Source organism: Cheilinus undulatus, linkage group 2 (genome assembly GCF_018320785.1).
Source record: "Cheilinus undulatus linkage group 2, ASM1832078v1, whole genome shotgun sequence".
NCBI lineage: Eukaryota > Metazoa > Chordata > Actinopteri > Labriformes > Labridae > Cheilinus > Cheilinus undulatus.
Window position 1 is genome coordinate 13677331 of NC_054866.1, and position 18907 is coordinate 13696237.

The 18907-nt window shown below is 40.1% G+C and overlaps 1 protein-coding gene across 2 annotated transcripts in view; it reads right to left on the reverse strand.

Annotated features, from left to right (window-relative positions):
- The window catches only part of LOC121523004 (endothelin-converting enzyme-like 1), a 114065-nt gene that overhangs the window by 44666 nt on the left and 50492 nt on the right, over nucleotides 1-18907 (reverse strand). For both annotated transcript variants that reach the window (XM_041807738.1, XM_041807730.1), the window contains one exon: nucleotides 5967-6189. In XM_041807738.1, coding sequence (XP_041663672.1) covers nucleotides 5967-6189 — 223 coding nt within the window. The remainder of the gene's footprint in view (nucleotides 1-5966; nucleotides 6190-18907) is intronic.

The following is an 18907-nucleotide window of genomic DNA, read 5'->3' on the forward strand; positions in this document are numbered from 1 at the left end:
TAGAAAAGCACAGAACTAGAACAGAACTACTCGTGATAGTAGTTACTATGGTTATAACATACTTAAGTAAAAGTAAAAGCATGGGTCTATAAATTCACTCAAGTACAAGTGAAAAATATTTCATTGAAATTTTACTCTAAGTACTGAGTAGCTACTAATGAGTTGTACTGTACAATACAGTCTTCCCTTAGTGGCAACAACAACAAGAGAATAGACCTCCAACCAGGTTGTTCAGGTAAAGTCATACCTCTTTAGTAAAGCAAAATACACCTCAAAATTGACAGTGTTAATTAAACTCATATAGAGTTAAATGTAACCCTCTAAATATGTTATATTGGTCAAGACTACATAGAGTTAAACTACACTTTTAAAGTGTTAAAGATTTTAAAGTATGATAGAGCTGCAGTAACTCTTGAAAGTCTGTGCTAAGGTGGTTCTCCTCTGACAAGAACAAAGCAGAGAGTCAACCTCGTAGCAAGACAATGCATCAGGGTGAAGAGTGTGCTCTATGTGTTCTTTAGGGGCACCTAAAATCACAGGTGGGGAACATAACACAGTGGAAAGCTTCATTCATGATGTAAATGTGTCTCACGCATCAAAAACAACAACAATCCACCAGAAACATAAGCAAAAGAACCCCAGCAGGGATGATTGTACAACAGGCAACTTACAACTAAACAGATTTACCACATCTAAACACTCTGCCAAAGGGCATGATGGGAAAGCCACTTATCCCAGACCTGATAGGCAGAGGGCAGAGCTCAGACTGATTGACTCTCTACAGAGCTGAACTAACACTGGCTGACTAAGACTCTCAAATAACTCCAACACTGAAGGCTATTTCACTCAGAATGGAGTTGAAATGACACCTTCTGTGTTAAAATCAATTCTGAAATGTTTAACCCCTGGGGATGTGATGTGGAGTCATTCTCTTTATATGTGCTACTGTATGGTCAACAGAAGTGGGAAGAGCACAAGAGTATTGACTCAAGTAAAAGTGTAGTTGTTATGCCCCGTCTAGGGGTGGCCAGGACAACAACATGAAATATGAACCATAACACTCAGATTTCAAGTAGACATGAAGACTAGGTTCAGAAATTTCAACAAAAAGGCAATTTATTTAACAAAGGTAAGATTTTAAATTCACAGGAACAAAGGAGGGGTTATTTACCTCAGGGTGAGACATTTAAACTAAGAAAATACGCTACAGGAGAGACAGTCGTTCTTTTATGTAAACTACGAAAAAAAAGACAAAGTCACTGGACCTCATGCTCATTCCTCCCTTGTGACCTAATATCTTCCAAATGCTTTGACGGATTTTTTAAGAGCTTTCCATGTATGTTTTCTTTTAAGTAAGGATGAACTGATTTGACGTTGGAGGTCAAAGGTCAGAGTTTTAAGTCATCAGGCCTCATGAATTATCCTTGCTCGCTTGCTTGCATTTGTACTAGAGAAAACACCTCAGCTCCTCTTGACTCCTCATCCTTCTTTCACTGGTCAGCAAACTTTGCAGAGGCATACAACTGCAAGGAGATGGTTCTAGTTTAAAGGTGCATTTCAGTTTTCAGTGGTTCATTTCTGTATAAACGTCTTCTGAAGTGATTTTCTGCAATGAATTCTGTACTTAAAGGGACACTTCAACATTTTGGCAAATTCGCCCATTGCCATAATCCCTATAGTCTTACTAATAGGTTTGTTACCTTTAGTTGTCGGTGCAAGCTATTTTTAGATCGGCGGGGCTGAGATGGAGACATATGGTATTTCTGGCTTTCCCTCATCAAATACACAATCCAACAACTCCAAAGCGCTCTTTTGGACAAGTTGTGACCTGCACATTCACCATGCTATGAAATAATAACGTATAGTTATGTAACATTACGACACATGAATCAAATACTCGTAACTACTTTCTTGAGTAAACCACTGGACGGAGTGACACAGTGCGCACCACAGGCAGTGCCGTAGTTACTTGGTAGTTCGGGCTTTGCATTTGCCTTTAAAACAACTCTGTCTCATTATGTTCCCTGATTATTTCATAGCATGGTGAATGTGCAGGTCACAACTTGTCCACGAGTGTTTTGGAGTTGTTGGATTGTGTATTTGATGAGTTTGATGAGGGAAAGCTAGAATTACCATACGTCTCCATAGCATTGGCAAAGCAGCTCACATCTTAGCCCCGCCAATCTAAAAATAGCTTGCACCGACAACTTAAGGAAATGAACCTATTACTAAGACTATAGGGATTATGGCAATGGGCGAATTTGCCAAAAAGTGGAAGTATACCTTTTACTAAAACATCTGCCCTTTTTAAATCCACTACTGTTTGTTGTTGATATTGAGAAATGAAAATTGAATGTTGTTTAAATAAGATATAATTTGTTACGTCCTCATTAGACACTCTTCAACACCTATTCTAATACTTTGAATATTTCGAGACAAAATTTTCCTCTGCATCATCTGACACTCTCCTTCAAACTGTGGCCTTGATCCTGAAATATCTTCTCTGTTCTTATATTAATCAAAAAGGCTCCACTGCTCCAAGCATTGTTTGAAATTTAAACTTGGTATCTGAGCAGAATCTTCAACGGGCCATTAGAAGCATGGGAACTTAAATTTCAATTAAGGTGTTGAACATTGAAAGTAATTAGCCCCCAGAACTTGCGTAAAACTTGCTTTATGCTTCATAGTCGTGAGCTTTGGCAGAGATTTGAAAGTTTGCAAAAGTAGAAGAAGAAGAAAGGCGGCTCAGTGTAAGATAAAAGCGTGTAGGGTGGACCGTGAGAGTGTAAGAAGGAGATGATGAAAGGGAGATGATGGAGGGCTTAAAGAGAGAGCAGAGGGTTACAGAGGTTAGAAATCTCATTGGGAACCACATCCCCATGTCCTCGAGTGGACACGAGCTGAGATAACAATAAGCATGGGGGGAGGATTAAGGTGAACGAAAAGGTGGATCAAAGGTTAGAGGCAGGGATTAACAGTGGCTGACCTAGGCTGAGAGCAAAAAAGAAACAAAAAAAGCAGCGAGTGAGAGGTAGTTGTGATTGACGTTGATTGAATTTCTAAATCCCTGTACAGAAATCAATCAAAATCATCTATCCATGTCAAAAAAAAAAAAAAAAAAAAAAAATACAGCTGGACCCCTTTTTGCTGCTCACAGAAAGGCAGAAAACTATGAGCTACAGAGGAAAGGCTGGAAAGTGATGTGAGTGAACGATCTGTCATCCAAAGAAGTCATAAGAAGGTTTTTTCTTTGGAAATTGTTGATAAAAATTTAATTTTACTGAATAAATATTCGCTGGAGACAGGAACATTCAGTCAAAAGAACAGCTGTCAGAAACAGTTAAGTCCATAAATTTCAGCTCAGTGTTTGCTTTCAAATCAAGGCTATGAATTCCGTCACGACGCTAAAAGTCATTTTCTGAACAAGAAAAACAAGCCTGATGTGTTCATCTGTAAAACTTCACAATAAATTGAAACTTTCGGTTACCGCAGTTTAAAATGATACAATCTCCATTGCTTAAATGATTTGTGGTACTTTAAAAAAATGGATCCTTGTTCCCAAAGTTTGCCTTAAAATAGAGTCAAAGGAAGAAAAGGAGTGTCAGGTAGGCTGCTCCTACAGCGAGGTTTCTGCTGCATGAAAATTTGTGCCTGTATAAGGTGGTCAAGTAAAGTGGAGACATTGGAGGAGGATCATCATCATCAGGATGACCTCTGCTCTGCCACCCAGGATCTGGTTGATCCGTCTTTTGTAATTGCTCTGTTTTTTCTCCGTTACTTTGTTAACTGTGCTGCTGTCTGTCTTGGCCAGGACACTTTTGTAAAGACATTCTTCCTCTCAATGGAACTTATTCACCAATGTCTCCTAAGATATTTCTTCAGTGGCCCTGTAAAGTGATAATACATCTGTATTCAGGTTTGTTGTATGACAAGCCTCTGTCTTATGAACCCCCAGGTCAAATTTCAGTCAAATAAAATATCCCCAAGTTTCTAAAATTAAGCTTCAAAATCATGACATGACATGGAATATGCAAACACAAAAGTTAGATGACATCACACATTCTGAGATCACTGTCACCAGTAAAGCATGCATCAAGCTGTAATTAGAAACAGAAACATTATGGATGAATTAAATGGTGCTGGGGGAAGCCATTCAAAAAGAAGAATAAATGAAAATTATTTAAAAGGATTTGATTTAAACCTATTTTTCTTCTAAAAGCTGAATCTATAAAATAATGGAACATATTTCAAACACATTCAAATATCTGTGTGTGAAGTTACATATTTATCATTGAAGTGTTTTTTTTACACTAACACCAAGTTTATGCACTTCATGTAACATTTTGAGGATAAGATCAAACAATGCATTGTTAAACAAAAGGATGACTATATATAAGCCATGTTTTTCTGTGTATTAGCTAATATTATAAAAGTGCTAAATTGATGAAAAGTAAAGTTTAAAAATATCTCTTTTTGTTTGTTTCTCTGCCATTCCTAATTTAACAAATTTTAGTGCTGATGTGCCAATGTAATAATTTTACTCTGTCATCAGCACTCACATGCCCGTAATAGTGCTCTCTTGAATATTTAGACTTAGTTCTTTATTTAAAAAGAATCACAAATAAAACTTGCTGAATATCAGAATCTCCAACAAAACTGAAAAGGGGGCTTTAGGAATAAATTTATTCCTAAGAGCAGGTGGTGACTGAGGCCCAGTGAGCTTTTTCCAAGTTAAATTTATTCAGCTTGCCTTATCCTGTCCTGCTGTCATTCTCTGCCAGGACACTCTTGAAAAATAGATGTTCAGTTTCAGTGAAGTTCATCCTGATTGAATAAGGGTTAAATAAAATAAGATAGGATAACAGCCACTAATGTCTGAAATGAGGTTAATTAGTTATTTACATAGAGGAACTGTGTTCTCCTCACTAAAGTTAACTGAAATCTACCAGACCGTATTTTTTCTGTATACAACAAAAAGAAGGGAACCTGAAATAAACCACAAATCTAACCATATACATTAGACCAGGGGTGTCCAAACAATGGCCCAGGGGCCAAATGTGGCCTGTGGTCCACTTTTGATTGTCCCTCAGCAAATTCCATAAATGAAATAAAATATAGCCCATTTAAGAACGTAAAGCTTGTGCTTAACTGTATTGTACTACTTAGTTTCATCACAGGGTGGTGCTGCCATGCTAATTCTGTCGACAAACATTTTGACAAGCCAAATTTAATGTTTTAGGTATTTATGACTACACTGTAAAGAGAAAACATATTGTTAACCAAAATAATAACAGTACTTTGATTTATAACGTCATGATGGATTATAGCAGCAAATAGCAATACAAATGGCATACCAGGGGCAGTGATAGCCAGGGCCAACCAGGGTCCCCTGAAATCTGATTGGCCCTCCTTAAAATGATTGTCTATTTACCTTGCTATTATCTAGCCCTTTAAGCATATCCAATCTTTAGCATATCTTTTTAAAGATATATTTTGGGGTTGTTTTATGCCTTTTTCTTAAAAAACAGAACAGTTGATAGAGGCAGAAACAGGGATGAGAGTCGAGGTAATAGGCCACATGCCAGACTTGAACCCAGGCCGCCCATGGACATGGCTCATGACCTAACAGCTAGGTTATCTGCGCCCCACTAAGCATATCTTAGTTAGACTGGCATTACTTTAATATCCTTAAGGCGAGGTTTATGAAAGCGGCCCCCCCATCTGCATACATATCTGTATGTGGCCCTCAGTGGAAAAGGTTTGGACACCCCTGCATTAGACCATGGTTTGGTGGATTACTTGATAACGATTTGCAGCAGCAGAGTGCAAATTGATTCCTTACAATAGACAGCTTCCTAACCACTGCTAGTCTAATGGCTTTGACCTCTTAGTCATCCTGGTAATTAACAACAGCACCATATGCCAACAAAATGTCCCACCACCCGCTCATCAGACCCCACACATACCTTAGCCTTGCTCTGTGAGGAGAAGTGCTGCTGGACAAACAGGGCTCCCAGGGCCATGCCGAAGTGTTTGTTGGCTTGAGTGAGGCAGAGCCGCCCCAGCTCCAGCTGCTGCTCCGTGCCGTCGATCTCCCGAGAAAACTCATGGATGGTGCTGCGAAAGGCGGTGGACAGGTGTTCACTGAGAGCCGCCACAATACGCCAAAGCATGTAGTTATGGAGAACCCTGGGACAAAGGAAACAAGAAGGGAAGGTCAGAAACAACAACATCTCATGTCAAGATAGAGTGGATGTTTGGGGGAATTTAAGGAGAATAAACCTTTTTAAAAAAAATATATTTTTTGGGCTTTTTTGGGGGGGTTATATGTTGAGAAATACGTTGAGAGAAAGTGTGTGGGGGGTTGGGTGGGGCATGCACCAAACAGTGATCGATTCTGCAACCAGTGCAATGAGGACTATAGTCAAGGTCGCCCATAAGGCAAAGCGAAGAACTTTCTGGGCCCAGCCAGATTGGGGGCCCATCGAGGTCAGAAAAATGATGGTCCATTTTAAGGTTCAGCTGTGATAACCATTTCTAATAACAGTTCTTATCAAAGCACCAAATACATTTTCAACATATTTATTCCATAATATTTAGCCTTTGCAAAAATGTTAACCCCTTTTCTTGAATCAAAATTAAACTGGGTTAAAAGTTGCCAATATAGGCTGAAAAGATGGTGAAAGGGATTTTAAAAGTTGCAGAAATGGCCATAAAAGTGGTGAAAAGGGGTTAACAGTGGAAAAATTGGTCCAAAGAGGCAGCAGTAGCTAAAAATTGGCAAAAATGGCTTAAAAGTAGCAGAAATGGGCAGAAAATTTGTGAAACTAGATTATAAATGAAGTAAAAATGGTTTTAAGTGACATAATGTTTGATAAAGGTGGTAAGATAGGATTTTAAAAGCAGCAGAATTTAGTTAAAAGTGGTCAAACATAGTAGCAAATGTGGCAAAATTGGTTGAAGGTTGCTAAAAAAAACACAAAAATGGTGAAAAGGGGATTGAAGTGGTAAATTAGGGCATGACAAATAGTGACATGCGGTTATAATTGGCAAAAATGGGCAAAAGTGGTAAAAGGTGATAATAGTGGCCAAAATAGGTAAACAGAGGCACCAACAGGCAAAATTACACAAAAATGGAATTAAAGTGGCAGAAATAGGCAGAAAAGATGGTAAAACTGGATTATGAACAAAGCAAAAAATGGTTTTTAAGTGGCAAAATGGGTGATAAAGGTGGCGAACTGGGGTTTTAAAAGCATCAGAAATTGGAACAAAATTGTGGTCAATGTGGCAAAAAATTGGTGAAAAGGAGTTTCAAGTGGCAAAAAAAGGCATAAAAAATAGTGACATCAATTAAAATGTGCAAAACATGGGCAAAAGTGGTAAAAAGATGTTAATAAAATGGGCGAATGTAGGCAGCGACAGGCAAAATGGGTTTACAGAGGCAAAACATAGGCTGAAAGTGGCAAAAATTGGTTAAAGCTGCCAGAGATGGCAGAAAAGGATGTTGAGAAAGTGTTTCAAGTGTCAGAAAGGGCATAACAAACTGAAATGTGATTTGAGTTTATTGAAAAGCAGTGAAAAGGGGTTAATAGTGGCAAACTTGTGTCAATGGAGGCAGCAATTGGCGAAAAGTGGCAAAAACAGCTTCAAAGTATCAGAAAAGGGAAGAAAAGAAGGTGAAATGGGATTTTAAAAGTTGCAAAAATGGGTTAAAAGGCAGAACATAAGGTCTGAGGTGGCAAAATGGGTAGAAAGGGTAGTGAAATGGGATCTACAATGTAGAAAAAGTGATCAAAAGTGTCAAAAATGTGGAAAAAAATCACTTGAAATGAAAATAATTCAAATATGATTATTAAATCTGTTGTGTGAATTAGCCTTCACAAAAATCTAAGTGAAAATAACCATCCATACCGCAGAGTAAACCTTGTCCATAAACAGCTTATGGTAGTTTAGACCACTTCTCAGGACTGTGTGGGCGTGTCGGCTCACATTTTGACTGACAGATGGTCATGGAATGCTGAGTTTCAATTTGACCATAATGACCAGTATATAGCCTGAATAAAGCCAGCGCTTTTTCACATTTAAAAGTTGAATTTTCTTGTAGCGCAGCTCAGTCTTAAATTCTTTTCTTAAAGTGACATTTACTGTTTGACTCCAATCTTACTCCATCTGGCTCAAAGTTCTGTTTCTCCATCTGCCCTCTGAGCCACTTCAGAGTCAGAAAAGTTTAAGAGAAAACAAGAGGCAGACAGTGATCGAGAGCGAGTGCTGAGGAGTCAAGAGGGCCCACCAGCCAGAGAACAGCTCCCCTCCGATCTGCAGAGACTCACAGCTGAACGGGGGAAAGAAAATGGATCATTCATTTATGTATTCATGCTGTGTCTCATCCCTCAGACGATGGAGTGCTGGTGTGTCCCCGTGCCCCCACTGGGTGCTCACATCTAATCTGCCCAGCAGGGACAAATGCCCCCCCTGCTCTCCTACTGCGAGGCTCCATGTGAACCCTGAGGCATATTGTTGTTGTTGCTGTTTTCCACTCTTTCTTAAAAAAATTCCCTATGCATGACAGATATTAAATCAAAAGAGCCCTGGCAACAGCTACCCGAGGTCCCGCCAGCAGAGCACTTGTGAAGTGAATTTAATTGACGGGAAAAAGGAGAGATGGCAGGAGGTGGAGGAAGCGAGGGTAAATAAATGAATGAGAGACTCAGGTGGCATCCTTGATCATCAAATAAAATCCACGTGTGCTGCATGTGTGGCTGCTTATGTCTGTCTTTGTGTTGCCACCTGTTTGTTGCACATCATTTGTTTGTATTGACAGACTTGGACAGATGGGATTTAATTTATGCACGTGTGGGCAGAAATGCTGCTACATAAGTAACTCTGTAATAAGAGTAAAAGCACTTGCTTTTGCAGAAATGTGAAGGAGATGAGTAACTTTTCACCAATGGCAAATTTGAAAATAAATAAATAAATAAATAAATAAAAAACAGGTCAATGCTCATTCAGAGTCACACTGGATTTAACCTCCGCAAAAGGGGGAATCTGATTGATTCCGTTAAGACTGGTGTTTATAGAAGTGGGTGGCCATCGGGAGGTTTGGAAAAACTCCTGAATGCCAGACCTACTCCAGGCTGAACCAGCAGGTGGTCACAGAGTTTCTATTTTTCATTTTTTGATGTCAGTAGTTGCAGGAGCCATTCCGGCCCAGCACAGACACCAGCACAGCCTGTGAGACTGGGCCAGACACTTTCAACATTTGGGCTGATCTTCATTTTTGTAGAGATCTGGTTGGCTCATGTGGACTGGTGGTTATACAAATGAAAGTCTTTGCAGGATTCTGAAATTCAGAAATCAGCTAAAAATAAGGTGGAAAAAACATGGGTGGTGCTGAAAAACTAGAAATTAAATGTGTACCCAGTGCTGCTGATGAGGCCAGACAGAGCAGCAGGTATAGACTGTTCTTCTCTTCTATGCCGCACTTTTTGTCACACAGTAAGATTTTTTTTTAGCTGTCAAGGCCAGAGCTACTTTTGGAGGTGATAAAGGACAGACTGATGTTAGTGGTGATGAGAAGGAGGAGGAAGAGAAGGAGGAAAACAGAGCAGAATCCAGCATGGAAAACCTGGCAGGTACAGGTCCAGAGTACAGGGGTGGGTAGGCAATCTTATTATGCATAGAGTTAGATAAGACTGTGTCTTAAATATAACATCTATGAGGTTGGTTGTTTCTATCTCCTACTATTTACACTGATTGTAATACTGTTATGGCAACTTTATTTATTAGTAAGATGAGTTGGCCAAGCACCAATTGAGAATTCAAAATTAGCGTAAAGCAGGAATCTCTATATGTGAAATGGTTCAGAAGTTGCATGAGTAAACAGACGCCCTCTACTGAAATTCTGAATTTCTGTCCCAGCACACCCCCAGGAGTTCAGTGAGTAGTCAGGTCCTATCAAATTTGCACTACTTCTTCCAGCATAGTAAACTAGACAGTAAAGAAACGGCCATAGAGGCAGTGACATCACCCAAGGATTATGAAATTTAACGATGGTGGTCACCCTACTACTTCGTCCAGATTCAATCTAGGTAGCACACTAAAAAAGACATTAACCACACAAAAAAACAACACGTACTGGTGGAATTTAGCTAAAGTGAAGCGTGGCCTCCTGTCAAACAGCTGCAATGCACCACCACTCAGATCAGTCACACCCCTTATCATGTGTAATCATTAAAACAAACTTTATTAATCCCTGAAGGGAAATTAACTCCGTTGTTGAACACATTACACACACATAGGCTGAGTTACATTCAAATATGCAGATATCAGAGTGATGGCCTTGCTGCTCTCTTTGAAGCACTGCTGGGAGCCATTAGGGGTTTAGTGCCTTGCTCAAGGGCATGTCGACAGTACTCAGGAAATGAACTGGCACATCTCTTGCTACCAGGCATAAGTCCAGATATGGTGCAACCGCAACTTGAACCGATTCCCAGCCCAAGTTCTTACAGACTGAGCTACTGCCACCCCCATCAGGTAGAAAATTTTCAAAAAATTAAATTTCAAAACAATTTTTAAGTCCATATTGGTAATGTGAAGCAATTCTTACTCGTTTCATGATTTGGGAGTCAAATGAATGCAAAAAAAGGTGTATCTTATTATGTTTACTTTAGATTATTTAAATGAGTGCTGCACTGCTGCATCACTGCTGTCTGAAACTATGCATGTATTCCAAATTGCCCACTTTTTCACGAAAGACTTAAAGACCCTGTAAAGTGATAACAAATCTTTATTTAGGTTTGTTGTATGATTGGCCAGTGTTGTGAACCCCCAGGTCAAATTTCAGTCAATTAAAATGACTCTAAGTTTATAAAATAAAGCTTCAAAATCATGAAAAATGAGGCAGTAAATTCTGCTCCAGGATGGCATGGGCGTGTCTGTTGAATGAGCTGAAGCCACGCCCACTCATGCCTAGCTCTGTGCCAGGGAAGAGACAAAATCTATTTTCTGGCTCAAATGTTGGTTATGATACTTTTAATGACCCATAGACCGCTGTGGCTGATAAATTTAGCAGATCTACCTCACAATGAACAAAAAAACAGCATTGTTTGACTGTACTGAGATTAACTGCTCTGTGATTTTATATTGTTGTAGTTTAGGGCAGCGAGGTAATGCCCTATTGAGGCCCGGTGACATCACCAGCCCACATATTTGCCCCACTCAAATTACACCCAGCCAAAAAATTAGAATATTACATAAGACTAATAAAAAAAAGATGTTTTAAACAGAAATGTCAGTCTTCTGAAAAGTATGTTCATTTCTATGCCTTCAATACTTGGTTGGGCCTCCTTTTGCATGAAGGACTGCATCAATGCGGCATGGCATGGAGGCGATCAGCCTGTGGCACTGCTCAGGTGTAATGGAAGCCCAGGTTGCTTTGATAGCGGCCTTCAGGTCATCTGCATTGTTGGGTCTGGTGTCTCATCTTCCTCTTGACAATACCTCATAGATTCTCTATGGGGTTCAGGTCAGGCCAGTTTGCTGGCCAATCAAGCACAGTAACACCATGGTCATTGAAGCAGCAAGCAGCAAGTCCTGCTAGAAAATGAAATCAGCATCTCCATAAAGCCTGTCAGCAGAAGGAAGCATGAAGTGCTCTAAAATGTCCTGGTAGATGGCTGTGTTGACTGTGGACTTCAGAAAACACAGTGGACCAACACCAGCAGATGCCATGGCAGCCCAAATCATCACTGACTGTGGAAACTTCACACTGGACTTTAAGCGATGTGGATTCTGTGCCTCTCCACTCTTCTAGGTCCCAGAGTCTGGAGGAGGAGTGGAGAGGCACAGAATCCACGTTGCTTGATGTCCAGTGTGAAGTTTCCACAGTCAGTGACAATTTTGGCATTGCATCAACAACAGCTATAATGGACTCTTACATCGAGTATAACCCCTGACAAATTCACCTTTGAAACATCCTTACAGCTCCAGCCTTGCATGTATGACCACACGTGCACGTCTGTTTTCTCTGTGCAGTAATGGAGTCACAGCGGAGCTAAATGAAAGCAAAGAGCTTGACGGTTAGGGCGCTGTACAGATCAAGCATTAGGTCTTAATCACCGGAGGACTGAGTGAAGGTTCATTAGCTGAATGGATTTTAATGGGGCTAGTTAAGAAGATGAAAAGACATTGTTCCTTTATACTGCATCAACACATTAGCACAGGTAATGACCCTGCAGGTAATGGAGGAGGGAGGAACCAAGGCTGGAATTACTTGAATGTGTTTATTTATTAATAAAAGTGGAGAAATGGGACTCAAAACACTCAACATTTCTAGCTGCAGACTACAAAAACCACATTATCAGCTTAGAGGTAAACCCCGTGAAGCAAAAGCATATTTTGTTGCGATTTTCAGAGGTTTGGGATTGGGCCAGGAACCATGCAAGATTATTTCCTGCAATCCCTAAACAACAGCGTGTAGTCACTCCTTTCTCAGCAATTCTAACTGTCTGAGGGCTCTGTTTGGTATTTGATACCTTCTATTTAGCAGATGGCAGGTGGTGTGGCAGACTGATTTAAATTCACTACTGCAGATTTTGACTGGTCAGAAATATGCTCAAGTCTACATTCCAGGGCTGCATGATACTGAAAAAAGACATTCAGATACTTCCCCCTTCTGTAATATACAGAATACCCTGATATGAAAAAGGAATTTATTTCACACAAATGCAGCGTGTTTTAATATGTACATAAACAAGCAGTGGTGTCAGTGAGGTTTAATTTTAAGGTATGGATAAGAACCAGTCCAGTGCATGTAGGACCCCTTTATCTGGTTCCCACATGCAGGTACATGACCACAGTGACTGGATGAGCAAGAGAGAGAGAGAGAGAGAAAGAGAGAGAGAGAGAGAGCACCTACGGCAAACAAGTGGACTCAAAACCAACTGCCAGCTTAACATGCGGAGTAATGTTCTGCAGTATTATACTGTATACCAAAACTATCAGCAATGCTGCTAAAATTCTCAACACCAAAATAAACTGAATTCAATATAGCTCATTTTAAAGTTTAGCACAAGAAATGTTTTCATTTAATAGTCAGGGCTAGACAGTACACCTGCCCTTTCCAGCCACTTTCTCCAAATGTTGCCAATGTACTTATGCAATTTATCTTTTAGTCAAACAATTCTTTTCTTCTAACTCATTCAATCAGCTAAATTGTAAAGTTCATATAACTGTAAGACACTAATGGCCACTGGTTTAACTCAGTTGTTAGAGCAGGGTCCTCTATGCTGGGGCTTAAAGCGGGATTGATTCCTAGTCTCAGCAAACGTTTGATGCATGTCATCCCCAGATCTTTCTTCCTGTAATTCTTGTGTGCTGTCAGCTGTCCTAACAAGCAGAAAAAATAAAAATAAGAAAAAGACTAATAATAACAATGCAACAACAATACTTAAATCAATATCCAATTGTCATCTGAGTTTTCATCACCAAAAATTTTGTTTTTCGTTTTTTAGACAAGTCTTCCTTGTTTTAAAAGAAAGAAAAAGAAGTCGACAAACATTTTTAGTCATAGGTTTAGTCGGCACAATGAACACTGATGCCCATTTTGGACAAAACTTTTTATATAGATTACCTTGAGGTAATGTAGTCATACCATTAGTGGCTCTTCCTGTAAATTATCTTTTTTACAACCTTGCAAAGCAGATGGATACGCCTGTTTCCTTGTTTTTCACTGGTGAATCCATCTTGCAAAGCTCTCATCTGAACTGTTTGGGCCTGGTTAGAAAGTGACAGGACCAATCAGCGACGAGGGGCAGTACTTTTAGGTGCAGTGTCGTGACGTAAACAAGCAGCAGCAAGAGCTAGTGCAGTTATGGAGGAAGAGATTAGCGTGGATGCTGCTAAAGTGCCAGTTTTATCAGAACTTGACAACATTTCTTCGTTAAAAGAACAAAGAACAGCAGTGAGTTGTTTTCTTTGCAAAAACGACAAAAGTCGAGTACTTACATGTCTATAGTCACCATGTTTTGCGTTATTCCTCAGTAGCTGCGCATGCGCAGCTCGATAGCTGCTACATCACGTGTTTTGTTGCTCTGATTGGCCCGTAGAGATGTGACAGACAGAACGTTCACCTAATCACACCGAGTTTTTTTCAAAGCCTCTGCCTTCTCTCAAACATTTCTTATTGAAGCTTTCCCAGATGGATGTGTGAAACAAAATCCATCTGGTGTGTCAGTTATCTTTTTTATGCATCTTTTTCCATTTCCAATCAATATAAACTTCAGCTATATAGATACAGCCTCCCCTCCCTACATACTCACACATGTGTAACATTTTTAAAGAAAGCAGGGAAAGAAAAGAGAGTGAGCCAGAAAATAGGTCCCGATAAACGTTCTACAACTAATAATTAATTAATTAAAGACCCTATAAAGTAAAATCCAATCCAAGTGTGCCCTGACACACTAGAAATGTTGGAACAACCTGAAAACCCTGAGATCTACATGAGACTGAATTTTGGATTTAGAGCATATGAAAGTTTTTCACCTCTTTCCTGGCTGGGTTTTAATTGGGTGGGGCAAATATGTCCATAACACAGGGACCTGACTTTACAGGGTCTTTAATGAAGACTGTTAAGGTGTGATAAAATATTTTTGGCACATGGATACCATACACATTACCTGCACGTGCCCCCCCCCCCCCACACACACACCCCACCCCGACCCCCACCCCCACCCCGAACAACAGGAAGTGGTGTATTTTCACAGGAGTTGTAGTTTTTTCCATGGAATACACCAAAGAACTTAGCCTGCACACATACTCGCCCTCGCTGTTGTTTCATCCCTACTTTTTACAGAAACACTCAGACACACAACCCACACACTAGAGATGGGCGATACCAATGTTTTTTAATTCGATACGATACTGATACTTTTTGATGTAATTTTATCGATACTGATACTGATACTTTTGAAGACAGAATAAAATATTGGACTCGCACACTTTCACAAATTTCAGGTAAAAAGGCAAATACAGGCCATTCAAAAATTCATTTAGGGGGAATTTCAATTAAATTAAAATGTTTAAGCAGGTAAAAAAATAAAATAAATAAACTATAATCATAGCACAAAATTGTATATAAAATTAAAATATCCACAACATAACCAATTTCTTTAGTTTTTTAAAATTCGGATAGAAGGGCTATATTTACATCTATACCCACTAATTTGAAACAAAATGTAAGAAATACAAGTCATCAAAGATTTTCATAGAAATATTTATCTTTTATGTTTCTACAATTTGGTCTTTATACATTTTATGTTATTGGTATGTGGTCTTGGTATTTTTTTAAGTTTTCTTACAATTTTGAAATTTACTTAAGGACCAGATTGAGTGAGAAAGACGGCCAGGTTCACATCACAGACTATAAAATGACTTCATATGCAAGCGAGTGGAGTTGCAGAAATCTGTTAATGATTGGTCCTCAAAGTCACATGGTATGGCAGGATCGACAAGTCCGATTGGTCCTTAAAGCCATGTGACACAGGCGAGCAGGTAAGGCATGTTTGATTGGTCTCCAAATTCATGTGACATGGACTGGCAGTAAAGCCTAAACAGTCTGGAAGAGAGAGAGGCAGGGAGGCACTCAGTGGAGAAGCGGTGGTGAGATGTATTTTGTAGTACTCATTTGGTATCAATACTTTGCTCAAGGGATCGATACCAAAAGAGTAAATATTGATATATCGATACTTTAGTATCGATACTCCCATCACTACCACTCACACCAGACATCCATCACACACACCTTTGACACACTTCCAGACATATGTAGTTATGGATACGCAAAAACCTGGTCACGCCAAACGGTTGGCGCAAAGCTTTCAAACTAATTACAGTAAGAGAAGTACAGAGAGTAAGAGAAAATATTTCCAGTTAACGGTCTTTGGGAAGTCAAAATCAAACTAGAGAAGTTTAAAAGCTTAAATGTGAAAAAGAGTGAGAACAAATCCAACGACACCACAGAAGTAGAAAATTTTTGTCATGTTGGTGCAGATTTTATTTTAAAAAATATAAGGAGGCGTATATATTCAGCTCAGGAGGCCCCGCTGGGAATCAAACCCCGACTGCTGGAAGCTATAGCGCCATAAAAATCCACTACTTTCAGAACAGCTTCGTCTGAAAATGCTTTACAGCTACCTGGAGTGTATTTTTTAAAAAGCAGTGGACCCAACAACGATTCATTTCTATGGATGACTCATGAACACACACATTGTTCTCCGAAACACGCCTGAATAAAACACATGAAATGATAGACTCCCTCCCTAGCCTTAAAATTGCACAGCCCAAACACTCAGCTGTAATAACACACCCCAGATTCCCCCACACACACGCATGCACGCACACTGAGAGAGTGATGGATGAATGGGGGGAGCAGACGGAGAGGCAGCGGTGGGGGAGAAGTGTGTGTGTATGTGTGAGGGATGCTGGTGTTGTCATTATGCTTTCCCCTTCATTGGAGGCCTGCTCATCTGGCTAATGGGATTGGCTGCAGTCATTCCAGTGTGTGGGGACTGAGCACACATCCTCACACATACGGGAAGGAAGAAAAGAGAGATGGGTGGAGGATGAGGGGAAAGAGGTGTGACTGCTTTTGTCAGTAGACTTGTATGATTGGAAACCATTAATTTGAGAACTCGGGATGGGTGGAGAAGGAATGAAGAGAAGGACTTGGTCAATAGATGCCTTTAAAAGCGGAGAGAGTATTGTCACAGATGCAGGGAATCGACACAGAAAGGTCGATAGATGAATGTTGTCAACAGCTAACCCGAAGCATGGAGAAAAAGAAGAAAGATGGAGAAAGTAATGGGACCAAAGAGAATGCAAATGAATAGTAAAAACAGAAAGGTTAAGAGCAAAAGAAGTCCAAGACAAAGATGCAACAAAGCGAGCACTTTGTTTTAAGTTACTTGTTAGATAACTGGATCAATTACTGAGGAAAGAGGGGAGTACAACTGTGTTACCAAATACTTAAACTAGGACTGCCAAGATGAACTGCACTATAGGGGATTATTTCAGGTCCATAATCATTTTTTTAAAAACTGCATTTAAATCCATTTATTGCCATCTTTTATTAAACATTTACCTTTCTACTGTTCACTTATTTCCTTTACAAGGAACCTGACATGATCAGACAAATTCACCTTCGAGGTTAGACATGTATATCTCTCATGCATATTGAAAAAAAGGCTCAATAGATATCTGTGTATTTAGTCAATTTGAGCTTATAAACTCATCAAGAGGCCGCCGTGTCTTGGGCCGCACTGGTGGTGTGACTTGGAGTGATTAGTTCGGAATTCGCCACTGCGGCTGTTTGGTCTGAACTGGACAACATTTATTTTTACAACAAACGCTGATGGCAACACTGGAAGCTTTCCGCGATAGAAAATGTGTCTTTTGCTCTTCTGCTGACCAGCTTCTGCATGACAATGTGATAGTTAAAGGGGAAAAGGTTAATTGTTGTGAATGGTTGTCTACAATGTCCGCTAGTGGAGTGATTAGCTCGAACTTAGCCACAGCTGCAGTTTGGTCTGAACTGGACAACATCTCTAAAACAAGACCAGAGAGCAACACTGAAGGCTTTCCTCGACAGGAAAGGTGTTTTGGTTCTTCTGCTGACCTGCTTTGGCATTGGTTTGCGATTGTTACGGTTATGGTTTTCCAGTGTATCCACTGGCGGCTGTCGCAGTAGACGTTAGCTCGGATGTAGCTGTAGGACAGCGACAGTTTAATCAGAACTGTGCCTACATTCTTTTTTAAAACAAGTGAAAAGAGCCACACCAAAAGCTTGTCTTGGCACAGAAGTTGTTTTTGCACATCTCCTGAGCGGCCTTTGCATCGATTTTACATGAAGCTTCATCATTAACAATCCTGCGCAAGACTAGCACATGCGCACTGCGTCATTTGTTGCTCTGATAGCCCGTCATGAATGTGATGGGCAGAACATTCCTTCTGAAGCTTTTCTGACAAGTCCTGCCTTTCCTGAACGCTTTTCTATTGTGTAATACATTCAGTCAATCTGGTGTGTCGGGTTAGCCGTATTCTGCCGACAGGGCTTTATGTTTTAAACTTCAAGGGCCCTTCAACTCTCAACCCACAGACACAAGGGACAGCATAGTTACACACCCCAAAAACTAAACACTCTGCCAGAACACACAATTCGGTCAGGCATTTCAACAGGCATGCCAGATACAGTAGTTGTGGCCAGCCATTTACTAGGTTTTAACCTAGTCTTGTTAGCATTATAGTCTATTTTACTCTAACGTTACATTTTCATAAAGCCAATGTCAGCCTGCTCAGCAGTGATAACTAAGGATGTTCTTACGTGTCCATTTCCCTATTCAGCGAAAACGCTCATTTACATTTCGTTTAACCAACTAGTCTAAAGAGGAGAAAACCCCTAGAAAATAGCCAAATCCCTCACAGGGTCATTGTGTCAGTGGGTGTGATGTTAGCCTGATATACTCTCTACAGTGTGGCTAGCATTAAAAGCTAGCGCTGCCTGTCTTCGTTCCTCTTTGCAGATTAATATTGTGCTTTGATATTTGGCCTCTATTCTTTCCAGGTGAGTAGTTATATGTCAGTTCAACCCTCGACAGCTTACGTACCACTTTATTCCCATAAATCTTTTTATTTTAGAAAACTGTCGTACCGCAGTCTTCCAACTACACGCTAACTGCTTAGCCACTGCTGAGCTTCTCATGTTTACAACCGGTAAAGTGCCAGAGAGGAAGGCAGCGGCCTTTGACTGAAGCTACTGCGGCCTCTAGTGGCGGGAGGTTCATTACAGTTTAAAAGAGCATTATAGACGGGAATTTCAAGCCCGTGTTCATAAAAAATGATTGGTGATTAGTTC